The sequence below is a fragment of the Periplaneta americana genome, chromosome 6, assembly GCF_040183065.1.
Source record: "Periplaneta americana isolate PAMFEO1 chromosome 6, P.americana_PAMFEO1_priV1, whole genome shotgun sequence".
In the NCBI taxonomy this organism is placed as follows: domain Eukaryota; kingdom Metazoa; phylum Arthropoda; class Insecta; order Blattodea; family Blattidae; genus Periplaneta; species Periplaneta americana.
In genome coordinates, this window is record NC_091122.1 from 177,377,477 (window position 1) to 177,391,954 (window position 14,478).

Consider the following 14,478-nt stretch of genomic DNA (forward strand, 5'->3'; position numbering starts at 1 on the left):
TTTCTGGAATTTCAGTTATGCATGAGATGTACAGATGGCTCATAAAATTATAAACAGGCAAAATTATCATTTCTAATTTTGTGGAACAGTCACAAATATAATTTATTTTTCGCTCAAAATGCATTACAATATTCTGATGCAATTTAGTGTGTGGCAACATTTAGGATTATAAATTTATTTTAGTTCGCGTTTACTGTACATAATATTTGGTCACCCCTGCAAGTTTTCTTACGTAACAAGACATGCCATGCAATTTAACTTGAAGCGGAATAACAAACAAATAATATAAAACTATGATGCATAATTTCCTACGTGATGTAAATTTCTTGTTTTTGCTGTAGGTCTACATCAGATTTCTTTCTCGAAGCATGAATTGTGGTCAGTAGAGAAATACATACTTATTGCGAAGTTTGTTCGACTTAAAATAGGTGTACAAAGACACATTTTGTTCATTTTTATTTATTTATTTATTTATTTATTTATTTATTTATTTATTTATTTATTTATTTATTTATTTATTTATTTATTTAATAATAAATGAACAGAAATGTGCCCTGAAGGAGCAAAACTCGTGCTCCGGATCAGTTCCGTTTTGATAAAATAACTTAACACAAAATTACATGTAATTCACAAATATATCTACATTCTTTCTGAAACTAAAATTTAAAATAAATTCTAATACTAGGATGAGATTTTCAAGAGGAGTAAAAAGATAACGTATATTTAGTTTCAGAATATTACAGCCGTCTGAATCAGACCTCCACAAACCACAAACGGCGCTCATTGAGCGCGACCACTCCTTCGGAGCGGGAGAGCCGTCTAACAGCTCGTCGGAAACGTACGTCGGAATGACGTAGGCCTGCTATAGGTACAGGATAGTCCACGCAGCTATCTGGTGTAGTGTGTATTATCAGTAGCTATTTCACTTTACCTATCTGCGGCTACATAATGGAGAAATCTAAAAGACGGAAAAGTGATCATCAGGCAAATTCTTTCAATATTGCATCGGAAAATGTTTATTTTTTCACAGCAGCTGCAGTCAATACTTATCTGCCACAAAAGTTTGAAAGAAAGAGAAAAACATAATATAATGCGTCATTACTAGTCAACACATAGAGATACGATGGTTTTGTTGGTGAAGATCGCAGCAAAAAGGTTCAGGAGTTGAAAGTTGCATTATTACATGAGGTAGGGTACGTTAGAACTTATTAATCTTCAACAATTTAAATACCTCTCTTCAGGGAAAATGCCAGCTCATTGTTGGTATGTTGAATAAATTACGGGATTTCAGTCGTAAACTTACACTTTTCGTAAGTCAGTTTCGGGAAGGTAATGTGGTTCACTTTCCAACGATAGAAACTGCTCGTGATGAAGCCATGTTAAACTATTATGTGCAAATATTAATTGAAATTCAAAATGAATTTAATTCTAGGTTCCAAGATCTTGTCTTAATTGGAAATAAATTTAAAGTTATCAACAGTAATCTCACTAGACGTTTTGATTTATCTAGAGAAAATCAAAACTCGAGTGGGATTTAATTGACTATTACACGATTAGAAGAAAGTATATAAAGATTAGAAGTAACGAAGTACTCCAATACAATAAAATATTAATTGACTTACGAAAATACAACTGTATTCAAATGTATTATTGTACCATCTCAACATTACAAGTATTATGCTAGATGCATGCTAGATGGCAGTAGTGTCTTTATACAGACACTGTAATGATTACTATTCAATAAATTTTAATATTAAACAATCTCTGATACGTGACTATCCATAATATCATATAGCAGAAGTTCTTTTTATCCTCTCAGAGCAGAAGCTATAACATAACCTAACTAATATACACAAGTGTTAGAAAAGTTTTAATTAACGACGATGACATAAAAAATAAACATGAATAATTTTAAAAGGAATAATTATTGAATGTACAATTTTCAAATTTGAATGTGGTTGGTGGTTCAATTGATGTTATATTGGACGTGTGCGTAATAGAAGTGGAACTCGTTGATTTAGGCCTACATGATGTATTAAACGTATTCAGAATTTCCGAATGAATAATTTTAAACGGAATAATTACTGAATGTACAATTTTCAAATTTGAATGTGGTTGGTGGTTCAATTGATGTTATATTGGACGTGTGCGTAATAGAAGTGGAACTCGTTGATTTAGGCCTACATGGTGTATTCCTCAACTTATTCATTCAGGATTTCCGAATGGTGCTCTTCATTTATTTGTAAATCGGATTTCAGAAGATGCATAGGTATGATCAGTGATTTTTATTAATTCTTGTTCTTGAATGCCAATGCGAGTCATATTTGAAACTGCTGTGTATCGACTGGAGTGGTTTGTAATTTTTATATACTCGTATTTTTGACGTCCAGACCAGCGCAGTTTCAAATGTTGGCAAACAAAGAAACAAATGCTAGGGACGTGATAAAATTAAACAAATGCTAGGGACGCGATAAAATTAAACAAATGCTAGGGACGCGATAAAATTAAACAAATGCTAGGGACGCGATAAAATTGTGCGATAAGCAGCCATGATTGGTTGAAATACGTCCTTTCGTACCGTTTTATTGGTCAAAAGTAGTATGACGTAGTAAGAGTGTAATAGTCATAATAAATTCCTCCAACGCCAGTTGAAACAGTGTCACACGATTTACAGCTCGAACTTATTGATCTTCAATGTGACCTAAGGGCTAAAGACCGTTTGAATAATACTACTAGCCAGGTTGAGTCTTGTAAGACTAAACCTCAGCAATAATATCCACGACTACACAAGCTGGCTGTGAAAATGATTGCTTATGTTTGGCTCAACATTTATATTTGTGAGCAACTGTTTTCTATTATCAACTTTAATAAAGGCAGACATCGAACATCTGTAACTGATGGTTCATTACGATCAGTATTGTTCCTTTCAGTTACCAACAGCATAAAATTCCGTTTTGATGTACTGATAAATAAAAATATAACAGAGTGATATTGTAGGCTATACTTAAGTAGCTATAGAGTTTCTATTATATCTGTAAAATAAATGTTTCTTTATTAATTAATAATAGTCCAAGATAGTTTTGTAAACACTGAACGGGAATTCATTTCATTAAATCACTCGTATTAGTACTTTTGTGTTCATTTTGTACGAGATCACCCCTTCTTCCAGTCCACCCTTATACAGAACGCAGCTAATATCTGCATTCGGCTCTCGAGCTGTGAGCTGACTCGGAGAGCGCAAACCTTGTGCATGCTTGGTCTAAATGGATTAGGTTAGGTTATAATGCATGCTCAAACACATAGAGCTCTTAACAATGCTGTTGGAGATGGGGGTATGCAACTAATAGAGAATTTAAAGCAATTCGTCGTCAGAGAGCTAAGTTCTTAGGAAAGTAAAGTTTTGTTCCAGACATTTCCCTAGTTATTGCAAAAGACAGAAAAAACATACAAGAAAATCCATAAAGCAAAATCATATTGAAAAACAATTCGTTGTGTACTGCTGCTGCTACTACTGTTGCTGCTACTACTGCTGCTGCTACTACTGTTGCTGCTACTACTGCTGCTGCTACTACTGCTGCTGCTACTGTTGCTGCTGCTAGTTAGTGCTGCTACTTCTGTTGCTGCTGCTAGTTAGTGCTGCTGCTTCTGTCGTTGCTGCTAGTTAGTGCTACTATTGCTTCTGCTACTGCTGTTAGTGCTGCTGCTACTACAGTTGATGCTGTTAGTGCTGCTGCTTCTGTTGCTGCTGCTAGTTAGTGCTGCTGCTTCTGTTGCTGCTGCTAATTAGTGCTGCTGTTACTGTTGCTGCTGCTAGTTAGTGCTGCTGTTGTTGCTCCTGCTAGTTAGTGCTGCTGTTACTGTTGCTGCTGCTAGTTAGTGCTACTGTTACTGTTGCTCCTGCTAGTTAGTGCTGCTGCTACTGTTGCTGCTGCTAGTTAGTGCTACTGTTACTGTTGCTCCTGCTAGTTAGTGCTACTGCTACTGTTGCTCCTGCTAGTTAGTGCTGCTGCTACTGTTGCTGCTGCTAGTTAGTGCTACTGTTACTGTTGCTCCTGCTAGTTAATGCTACTGCTACTGTTGCTCCTGCTAGTTAGTGCTGCTGCTACTGTTGCTCCTGCTAGTTAGTGCTACTGCTACTGTTGCTCCTGCTAGTTAGTGCTGCTGCTACTGTTGCTGCTGCTAGTTAGTGCTGCTGCTACTGTTGCTGCTGCTAGTTAGTGCTACTGCTACTGTTGCTCCTGCTAGTTAGTGCTCCTGCTACTGTTGCTCCTGCTAGTTAGTGCTACTGCTACTGTTACTGCTGCTAGTTAATGCTGCTGCTATTGTTGCTCCTGCTAGTTAATGCTGCTGCTATTGTTGCTCGTGCTAGTTAGTGCTGCTGCTACTGTTGCTCCTGCTAGTTAGTGCTGCTGCTACTGTTGCTGCTGCTAGTTAGTGCTACTGCTACTGTTACTGCTGCTAGTTAATGCTGCTGCTATTGTTGCTCCTGCTAGTTAGTGCTGCTGCTACTGTTGCTCCTGCTAGTTAGTGCTGCTGCTACTGTTGCTGCTGCTAGTTAGTGCTACTGCTACTGTTACTGCTGCTAGTTAATGCTGCTGCTATTGTTGCTCCTGCTAGTTAGTGCTGCTGCTACTGTTGCTCCTGGTAGTTAGTGCTACTGCTACTGTTACTGCTGCTAGTTAGTGCTACTGCTACTGTTACTGCTGCTAGTTAATGCTGCTGCTATTGTTGCTCCTGCTAGTTAGTGCTGCTGCTATTGTTGCTCCTGCTAGTTAGTGCTACTGCTACTGTTGCTCCTGCTAGTTAGTGCTGCTACTGTTGCTTCTGCTACTGCTGTTAGTGCTGCTGCTACTAGTTAGTTCTGCTGCTGCTACTGTTGCTCTACTACTATTACTGCTGCTGTTTCTACTACTACTGATGCTCCTGCTACTGCTAGTGCTACTGCTGCTCCTGTTGCTGCTAGTGCTACTGCTACTTTATAGAATTGGCTTTCTTGTATGTTACGTCGTCAGTTCTGAGTGGATTTGAAATGCACATGCATAACCACAAGTTAAAGACCTCCCTGATCGTGTGGTAGGATTAGAGCAAGACCGCCACTTACAACAGAGGACAAAATAGAAATATCTCCCCCCCCCCCCAGTAAAAGACTGTCGTATGTTGAGAATCACAAATTATTGTTGTACGTAAGTTGCTACACAGTTTTACTAGTTCGAGTAAAGTAGTGAATTATCTAAGATTTTGGTATCTGTTTATCAAAATATTATTATGACCGTATTTTCCTAGGAAACAGAATATTTTCCCAATACTCCGGTTTATGTAACTCAGAATTTATCACTTTCGAGTTACGACACTATTTTACTGGGAGTTTGTACAAGATAACAAATACACACTTAAACCCTAAGAAAGTAAGGTGAAACGAATTCCAGTTCATTTTTTTTGTCCGATCACTTGAGTACAGACAGTCGGTTTTTTTGGAGAAGAAATGAAGAGCAATTGTCTGTATTATAACAGATCTAGGTTTGGAGTAAACGTACACACGTAATCATTGTCTACTGTATTTTTTTGCATACCACATGTATCTCTTTGCCATCATAAAAATTACGATGTTGCATCGATTCCGAAGTTGAGGGACACGATGAAATACGACCGTATCGTTAATGTTGTGTTAAAAAGTTATGTTTTTCAATTACAACATCAACAAGCAGTAAAGAATTTAACTCCTCCCCCACTGACATGTGTGTAATGCATATCTTCAGCTTCGTATAAATACGGGATGGGGAGCAGCTTACTGCTGAAACTGCAAAATGCAGAAGTTGGCTGTTTCTCTCGTAGTGCTAGTTGCGTCTCTTCTTCTGGCTGAGTCCTCCAGGATTCGCCGGGCGGACGGAAAGTACACCAGCCGATACGACAGTGTGAACTTGGACGATATCCTTGGCAACGACAGACTCTTCGATAAATACTACGACTGTCTCATGGCCAGAGGTCCATGCACTCCTGACGCCAGTTTACTAAAAGGTGAGTCATTAATTTTAAGCGTAACCCGAAAGTTTGAATGTTGGATATGTTCAATAAATGTATTAGTAGGCAGAAAGAAACTCAGGAGTGGAAAATTAGTTACTTTATTTCTTTATTTGTTTACGAACATAACGGGCAAAGTCCATTTACAATGTTCATGATTTACAATTTACATAATTTAAAATACTTCAACTAGAAAAACGAAACATGCTTTATTGTAAACAGAAACAAAGTAGAAAAAAAGGGGGAAAGGAAGAAATAAATTGAAAGTGAGGTTTGAAAGTAGCTTGAATTTGAGTAATCATAATATTCTGCAAAATATAACACATGTTTCTATATTTACAAAATGTCATATTGAAATGATATCAATATTAAATGAGCATGCAATTTAATTGTAAAATTGCAACACTTGGAAACCCGGAGAAATTTTGTGTGATTCAGAATATGATATTAAATTATGTAAAGAAATCAAAACTACATACTATATCAGATTGTAAGCTACTTCAAAAAGATACTTCAAACTTACGTAGTTATTTGGGATATGAATAATAAACTGTTATTTAATGTTAATGAGTGTATAGATATGACTTTTCTACGTTGAAAAATACAATTAAATTTTCGTATAAAATAGAGACAAAAACGTTTTACTAGCAGAAAACGAACATAAAGATTTAGCTGTATTGTTTAGTAACAGTTTTACATTTCAAAGTCATGTTAATAATATTACAAATTTGGCCTAAATGGTTTAGGTTTTGTTATGAGAAATTCTTGTAAATTTAAAGTGAAAATTGTAATAATTTTGTATAATTGAATTGCTCCATCTAAATTAGAGTATGCTGTGGTTATCTGGAATTCAGTTACTAACGAATATATCATTATTAGAAAACTCTAAAAAAAATTCCTAAATTGGTTATATTGTAGATTTTATAATAATTATCTTTCGTATGAGAGTTATGATACAATTCTTAAAAATTTCCACTTCAATAGTTTGCAAATTATATGTAATTGTCATTCTTGAACTTTGTTTATAAAATTATTAACACTAAGTTGAACTGTACTAGTTTATGTCGTTATATAACACGCACTCAAGCTTAATGTAACATTTTGTAATGAATTTTTTTATACCAAGGGCAATGGGCAAATAAAATTTTAGAATGTTTTACACAATTCACAATACCATTAACAAATAATAAAAATAATAATGTTCCAAGATTAAAACCTTGTGGTACGTCAGAATTTACTACAAAGATATAGAAATATGGTCATGAAAATTCATAACTTGTACTGTTCCTTTCAAGTAAAATTTAATTCATTAATTACTTTATTTATTTATTTACTTACTTACTTACTTTATTTATTTGTCTTTTTTGTTTTGTTTTGTTTGCTTTCTTGTTTGTTTGTTTGTTTATTCATTCATTCATTCATTCATTCTACTTACGGCCATCAGGCCTTCTGTGCCACACCACCATTAGAAAAAATGGAAAATCAAATTAGAGAGATAAAATAAAAAAAAAATCAAAGTACAGACACAAAAATAAGAAGAAGAATGAAAGTACAGAGACAAATCACTACAGATAAAAATGCAAAATATACTAATATTATTTTCCTAATACATTTAGTAATTAGAAAGAAATTAAATACCTAAAGCTAAGTTAATGACAGCACAATTTTGAAGAGAAACAAAACAGGTACATTTCCAAAGCTTTTAGAATGAAGTTAACATTTTAGCTTGAGTATATTGTACCCCGCTCAGCGAGAAAATATTTTAAAAGTTTGTTTTTGAATGATATTAAATTCCGACAGTTCCTGGTATTATTATTGTTTGTTGTTTAGTCAACTGTCCGAAGACAGGTCTGAACCTCACAAGTGATACTAACAAGGCACTACTTATGAGGCAACTAGGCCAGGAGATAATGCGTAGGGTGGCCAGTTCCTTTCCCCCTCCATTGTATAATCATCGATTAGCTACATAATACAGTAATCAGACTTCAGATGCATACAAACAATTGTTGTTCCTCTAACACATATCGTCAAGTGAGATGTACATATCAGCCAGAACCTGAATCAGAGTTTTTCATTTATTTATTTATTTATTTTTATTTATTTATTTAATGATAGGATTAAGGCCATAAGGCCTTCTCTTCCATCCCACCAGATAGCACATATAAATACAAAAAAAGAAATAGAGACGCTGGTGAAAATAATACAAATTAAATTAAAGCCCTTTAGAGGGTCAACAGGATCAAAAGAACACTATAGTGCTCTCATCGAGCTAATACAAGAAAAAAAAGAAAGAAAAACAGAGATAGCAATGATGATAGTGATAACTGATAATAATAATAATAATAATATTAATAATAATAATAATAATAAATACATCGCATATTAATTGTCAATTTTACAACAGCATAGTTACAATATTTACTATATGTCATGGGTTAAGCCGAAGTTGCGCAACCTGACAGGTATTCAACAAGCAATCCCATGAACTAGAATGTGAGTTTTTATTTTAAATTTGAATTTTGATATTGTCCGACAGTCTCTGACATGGTCAGGGAGAGAATTCAAGAGGCGTGGAATAGATATGCTGAAAGATGATGAGTAGAAGGATGTTCTGTGCAAAGGAATAGAGAGAAGATACATGTTCCGGGTTCGAAGTAGTGAAAGGTAAACAAAACGAGATGCTAGGTAAGGAGGAGTGGAGGAGTGGATGATTTTAAATAATAATAAGAGGGAGTTCAAGAATCTTCTTTCTTTAAGTGGATTCCAAGACAACAATTCTAGTGACGGTGTTACATGATCGAATTTTCTAATGTTACAAACGAAACGAACGCAGATATTGTGAACACGCTGTAGTTTATGGGCAAGATCAGTATTTAGATTCGTGAAAAGAGAATCGCATTAATCGAAGTGGGGCATCACTAAAGTTTGGATCAGGTTATTTTTAAGGCTGAGAGGTAAAAGGTTGGTTAAGTGTCTGAGGGAATGAATTATGGAAAAAGGTTTCTTACATATGTAGATCACTTGACTTTAAAAATTTAAATTTTAATCTAAATATACCCCTAAATTTTTTACTGTCTTACTATATGAAGAGTACACTCCAAGAATGATGGATGTCACTTTCTTGTCGAAAATGAACCAAGACTGTCAATGCATAGCTTAAGACATATAGAATGTACATAGAGATTATATGGCATTAACACTGATAGTCATTGTCCAGTATTGATCGGAAAATCACAGTTAAGTTTTGAGCGCTAAGCATTTCAAACTTTCAATTGCCTCTCCTGCAAAATGTATTCCAAATGACATCCATCATGCTGGCCTTCTGTGCCCAAGGTTGCGGGTTCGATCCCGGGTCAGGTCGATGGCATTTAAGTGTGCTTAAATGTGACAGGCTCATGTCAGTAGATTTACTGGCATGTAAAAGAACTCCTGCGGGACAAAATTCCGGCACATCCGGCGACACTGATATAACCTCTGCAGTTGCGAGAGTCGTTAAATAAAAAACATAACATAACAAAACAAAACAAAACATGACATGACATGACATGACATGACATGACATGACATGACATGACATGACATGACATGACATGACATGACATGACATCTATTATTCTTGCAGTGGACTCTTCATATGTAATTGTGGTATTATTTATTTTTGTATTTGATGCAGTGGCTAGATCTATTTTGTTTAATGCTCGTTGGTGGCCCATTATTATAGCTTGTGATTTGTCTGGATTTAGTCTGAGTCCAAATTATTATTATTATTATTATTATTATTATTATTATTATTATTATTATTATTATTAATACGTTTCAATTTCACTGAAAACGTCTAAGCCCTAAGGAGTAATTGAGGTTTCCTATGGATGTAACTTTCCTCTAGTTTAATTTATGTTAGTTTGCTTTTACAAATGTTTCCATTTCTAGAAACGATTCCGGACGCCTTGGCGACGAATTGTGCCAAGTGTACTGACAAGCAGAAGGAAGGAGTCAAGAAAGTTATGACTTACATGTACGTCCACAAACGGAAAAAATTCGACCAACTCCGTCACGAATTCGACAAGGATGATGTTTATTTCAACAAGTACAAGGAGCAGCTGGAGGAAGACAAGCGGAAGGAACTGTATGGAAATTGAAACTATAACTTGAAGAATGTAATGCTACAGGTTTTTAATATAATTAACATGTAAATTTTATGTATAAAGAAGTACTGTGTAATATATTTCATGAGCTTATAAATAAACCTCTTTTTAAATTTGACGTAGGTCTTATGTGTAATGTGATTGTGTAAGTTTACAGAGGGGGTGAACGAAAGTTCTATGCTTGTAGACTGTATAGCAGCCGTGGCGAAAATGTAATCGTGCGCCGAGCCACTGTGTAACCTGCAACGTGCATAGCACCTATGGAGGGAGGCGGACACCCGAAGAGGAAGTGAAGCAACTGTCTGACTTATTAACGGATTTTAATTTTCCTTACGTCAAGCACTTAAATATAATTTTATAGAGTATAAGGTTACAAACTAATGTTTAGTACGTGTAACGAAGAAAGAAATGAATAAGAAAACATAGGGCACATTATCACAACCTAAATTTAACTGTCTTCAGAATGTCTCTGCGACAGAGTTTCAAAATCAGGAATTATGTCACTTACTGTTTGTTGAAAATAATTTTTCACAAACGTAAGTTGTAGCGAACATGGCTTCAACAGAGCAAGCGAAAGAACGAAGCTTCGGATATTTATTTTTTAGTAAAGATTTGAAAAGTTCAACATTTGTCAAGTCCTTACATCTAGCTTTCATTGTAACATTAGGGTTGCAGTTTAAATTGAAGACCTAACCACATTATTTGTACATCTGCTGAAAAGGATAGAAATAATAATAATAATAATAATAATAATAATAATAATAATAATAATAATAATAATAATAACAAAAATAATAATAATAAAAACAACACAACCTTTTAATGTTTCATGAGTAACATGTAGTATAATGCTGTTTTTTGTTATACAGCCGTTTTCCTCGTAATACTCGTGAACAAATCATACATTTAATATTCTCACCATATTGGCAGCAAAAAAATGCGTCCTCCCATCCTACTTGAAACTTTCGTTTTTGTAGAGGTACATGGTTTCGAGAGAGACATTGCGACGATACGCCACTCGCAGGTCAGAGACAAATGCAAATGGAACGGAGTTTGACTCCAGTGAGTGAGAGGATGGGGTTTGGGGGAGTTAGAAATGCACAGCTATCATTGCGAGCCACAATGTGCTCGTGAGTCGCATTTTCGCCACGGCTGCTGTATAGACAGATTCATTAGCGTGCAACCATCTCGAGGTAGAGGAGGTATTAGTGAATGTCCCTATGCACTGCTTTCATTTCGAACCTAGAGACATCACAGAAACGGTTCTGTTGGTTCGTAACGATCGCCAGGCAACACAGAACTGCCCGAACAACGATAGTTAGGGTTGGTCACGTAAATTAGATGATACATATGTTACGTAAATTACACGTAATTACACGTAATTTACGTCGCATAGAAAATAGTAATATGCGTTACAAGAGCGGTATGTTGAAGTTTTCATGTTCGAGGAAAAGTTTGAAAAAGCGAAACGTAGTTGAGCTTTTTTAATTTCCGGGAATTGAAAGAAAACATACCGCTCGTGTATCGTACATTATTTTGTGCGAAGATCGTTTACTACATACCTGAAAGAGGAATTTCTAATTAGTTGCAATGAAATCTCCATCTTGGTTTCTGTTCAATGACGGCAAATTTGCAAAACAAAACTATCTATCTTCAACATTGTTGCTTTAAAATGTTTTCTGTGTTTACTATACTCCAGCAGGCCGTGATATACGTTTGTCTTTTTTTCCCCCCAGTCTATAAATGCGAACTTAAAACAAACGGTAAGGTTATGTAATGAGTCTGGAATCTTGTTGATTTTTTCACTTCCTTAATGTTACTTGCATCACGAATGTAGTAACTTTAGTGAAGTTGTAGAGTTTACTTAGCCTAATTTTTGCAAATATTTAAAAATAATAATTAACAGTGCAATTTAGATGAAATTGCAGTGGTAAGTTTCCAATTTATAATTATTATTATATTGAACGTCTCTAAAGATAATATGTTAAAAGCCTAAAGCAGTAAAATGAATATGTCACTTAAGCGGTAAGAAGAGGGAAATTGTTATGTGTGTTAGGTTGGGAATACTGAATGTGGAATTTTAGTCTTTCCGCGGATTGGTTTTGTGCAGAATCGGAGCAAATACGCACGATCTCGCACAAACTAATTTTACACGATTTTCTACATGGCGTAATAAATTATTTTCATGGAAGTAAATTAATAAGATACATATTCTTCTATATGCTTCTAGAAGCTGTTTTTTTCATTACATTAGTCAACAAATTAAATTTGTTTCTCGTGTATTTGGTGTGTAAATGCATGGATTTACCTCATTTTAGGATGCTGAATTCAGTGGAAAATCAGTTTCTTCCTATAACGTAACATTTCCTAGACACACAGCACTAACACGAATATAGTAACACGATATTGAAATTTAGCCCGAAGATTACAACGGGTTCATAATATAGTCCGGATCAGCTTACTTAATACCCTAAGGGTGAAACCTAACCATTTTTCCCCCCCATTACTAAATATGCTAGTGGATTATAGTGATTTTCTAGCTCTCAGGTTGAATTTTCTTTTACCAACTTCTTTTCGAATTTCGGGACTGACAAATACTACAGTTATTTTCTAACTGTTATGTTGGCAGCAATGATTTCGGTTTATAGTAAAGCAAACTGATGAAAATGCAAGTAAGTAAATACATTTTTAGGTTAGGTGTCATGAATCGTAAACTCTTTAATGAAAGCAATAAATTTCATGTTGCCTGACAAAATAAATTGTATTATTAGATCATTCTAATCCTAATTACCAACATAATATGCGAGAAGTCCAGGAGGAAAATATACTATTTCATAAATAAATTATTGAACCATTTAGGAAACATCTCGCAACATAAAGATGAGATGTGGTAAATGAATAAGACATTGTTATTGTTAATACTGTATTATTATTATTATTATTATTATTATTATTATTATTATTATTATTATTATTCAGTACGTAGCATTGTGATTTTACCCTCTTTGGTGATATCTGGTATTAGTTGGCAACACTGAAGAGACGGCGAAATTAGCTTTTTAGAAACTACTCTTACGTGATCCTCATAATACCTGCATATGTTTCATTTGCAACATCCGAAAATACGACCTTATTACACCTTCCCTTGAAAAGCCCAAAATGGGTAAGATTACTGAACCGAAGTTAGGCCTATATTCATTCACTGATTTTCCTATATCGCATCATCAATACTTCTTCGCCTATCTATCTCTAACAACCAAACATTCTCATAGAAACAGATAGAAAAGTTATTTTTTTCTTCTAACATGTTAGTAATTTCAAAACAAGTGCTTACACAAATTTTGGCCACTCGAGCGCAATTACGAGGGCCATAAAAAGACTCCCTGGGGCCGTTTACAGAAACGAAACACAATTTAATGAAAATATTTATTGGAACACATACTGCTATTGTTCAGCTGTTTTCAACTTATTCTCTATAGGAATTGAGACATTTATCACATTGAGATCAACTTTTATATCCCTATCTGCCGCATGGAATCGGGACCAATGTGTGACAGCCGTCTGCACTTCTCTGTCCATTCCACGGTATGACAAATGTCTCAATTTCTTTGGGGAATATGTTGAAAAATAGCTCAACAGTAGTTGTATCTGTTCCAATTAATTTTTCCAATGAAATTGTGTTTTCTTTTTGTAAAAGACCCTAGGGAAACTTATTTTACGACCTTCATAATTGTTCTCGAATGACCAAAAATTTGTATAAACTCTTATTCTGACCTAAATAACATAGTGGAAGAAAGAAAAAAAGTTAACTTTTCTATAAGAGAATTTTTGCTTTTCAGTGAATTTTAATTTCTTGTCCTCATGTCACAGCCTGGGCACTCGTTCTAAAAATTATTCTTTGTTATCTATGCCTAGCTATAAAACAGTTCACTATTCTTCCTCTTTCACAGTATCAGCATTTCGTTTCTGGAACTCCCTACCGGCCACCGGCGTGGCTCATACGATTAAGGCGCTCGCCTGCCTGTCTGAAGTTGCGTTCGGGCGCGGGTTCGATCCCCTCTTGGGCTGATTACCTGGTTGGGCTTTTTCCGAGGTTTTCCCCAACCGTAATGTGAATGCAAGGTAATCTATGGCGAATCCTCGGCTTTATCTCGCCAAATGCCATCTCGCTATCACCAATCTCATCGACGCTAAATAACCTAGTAGTTGATACAGCGTCGTTAAATAACCAACTAAAAAAAACTCCCTACCCAGCTCTCTCTCTCAGGAACTCTCGAATGATATTGCAATTTAAAAGTAAATTTTCCAGTGGTAA

General features: G+C 35.2%; 1 protein-coding gene across 1 annotated transcript in view; it reads left to right on the plus strand.

Moving 5' to 3' along the window:
- The first annotated feature begins 5,789 nt into the window (after positions 1-5,789).
- Positions 5,790-14,478, plus strand: part of LOC138702286 (uncharacterized) — a 22,946-nt gene continuing 14,257 nt past the window's right edge. Inside the window, exons 1-3 of the mRNA XM_069829869.1 lie at positions 5,790-6,015; positions 9,949-10,154; positions 11,327-11,480. Coding sequence (XP_069685970.1) covers positions 5,805-6,015; positions 9,949-10,154; positions 11,327-11,480 — 571 coding nt within the window. The 5' untranslated portion in view covers positions 5,790-5,804. The remainder of the gene's footprint in view (positions 6,016-9,948; positions 10,155-11,326; positions 11,481-14,478) is intronic.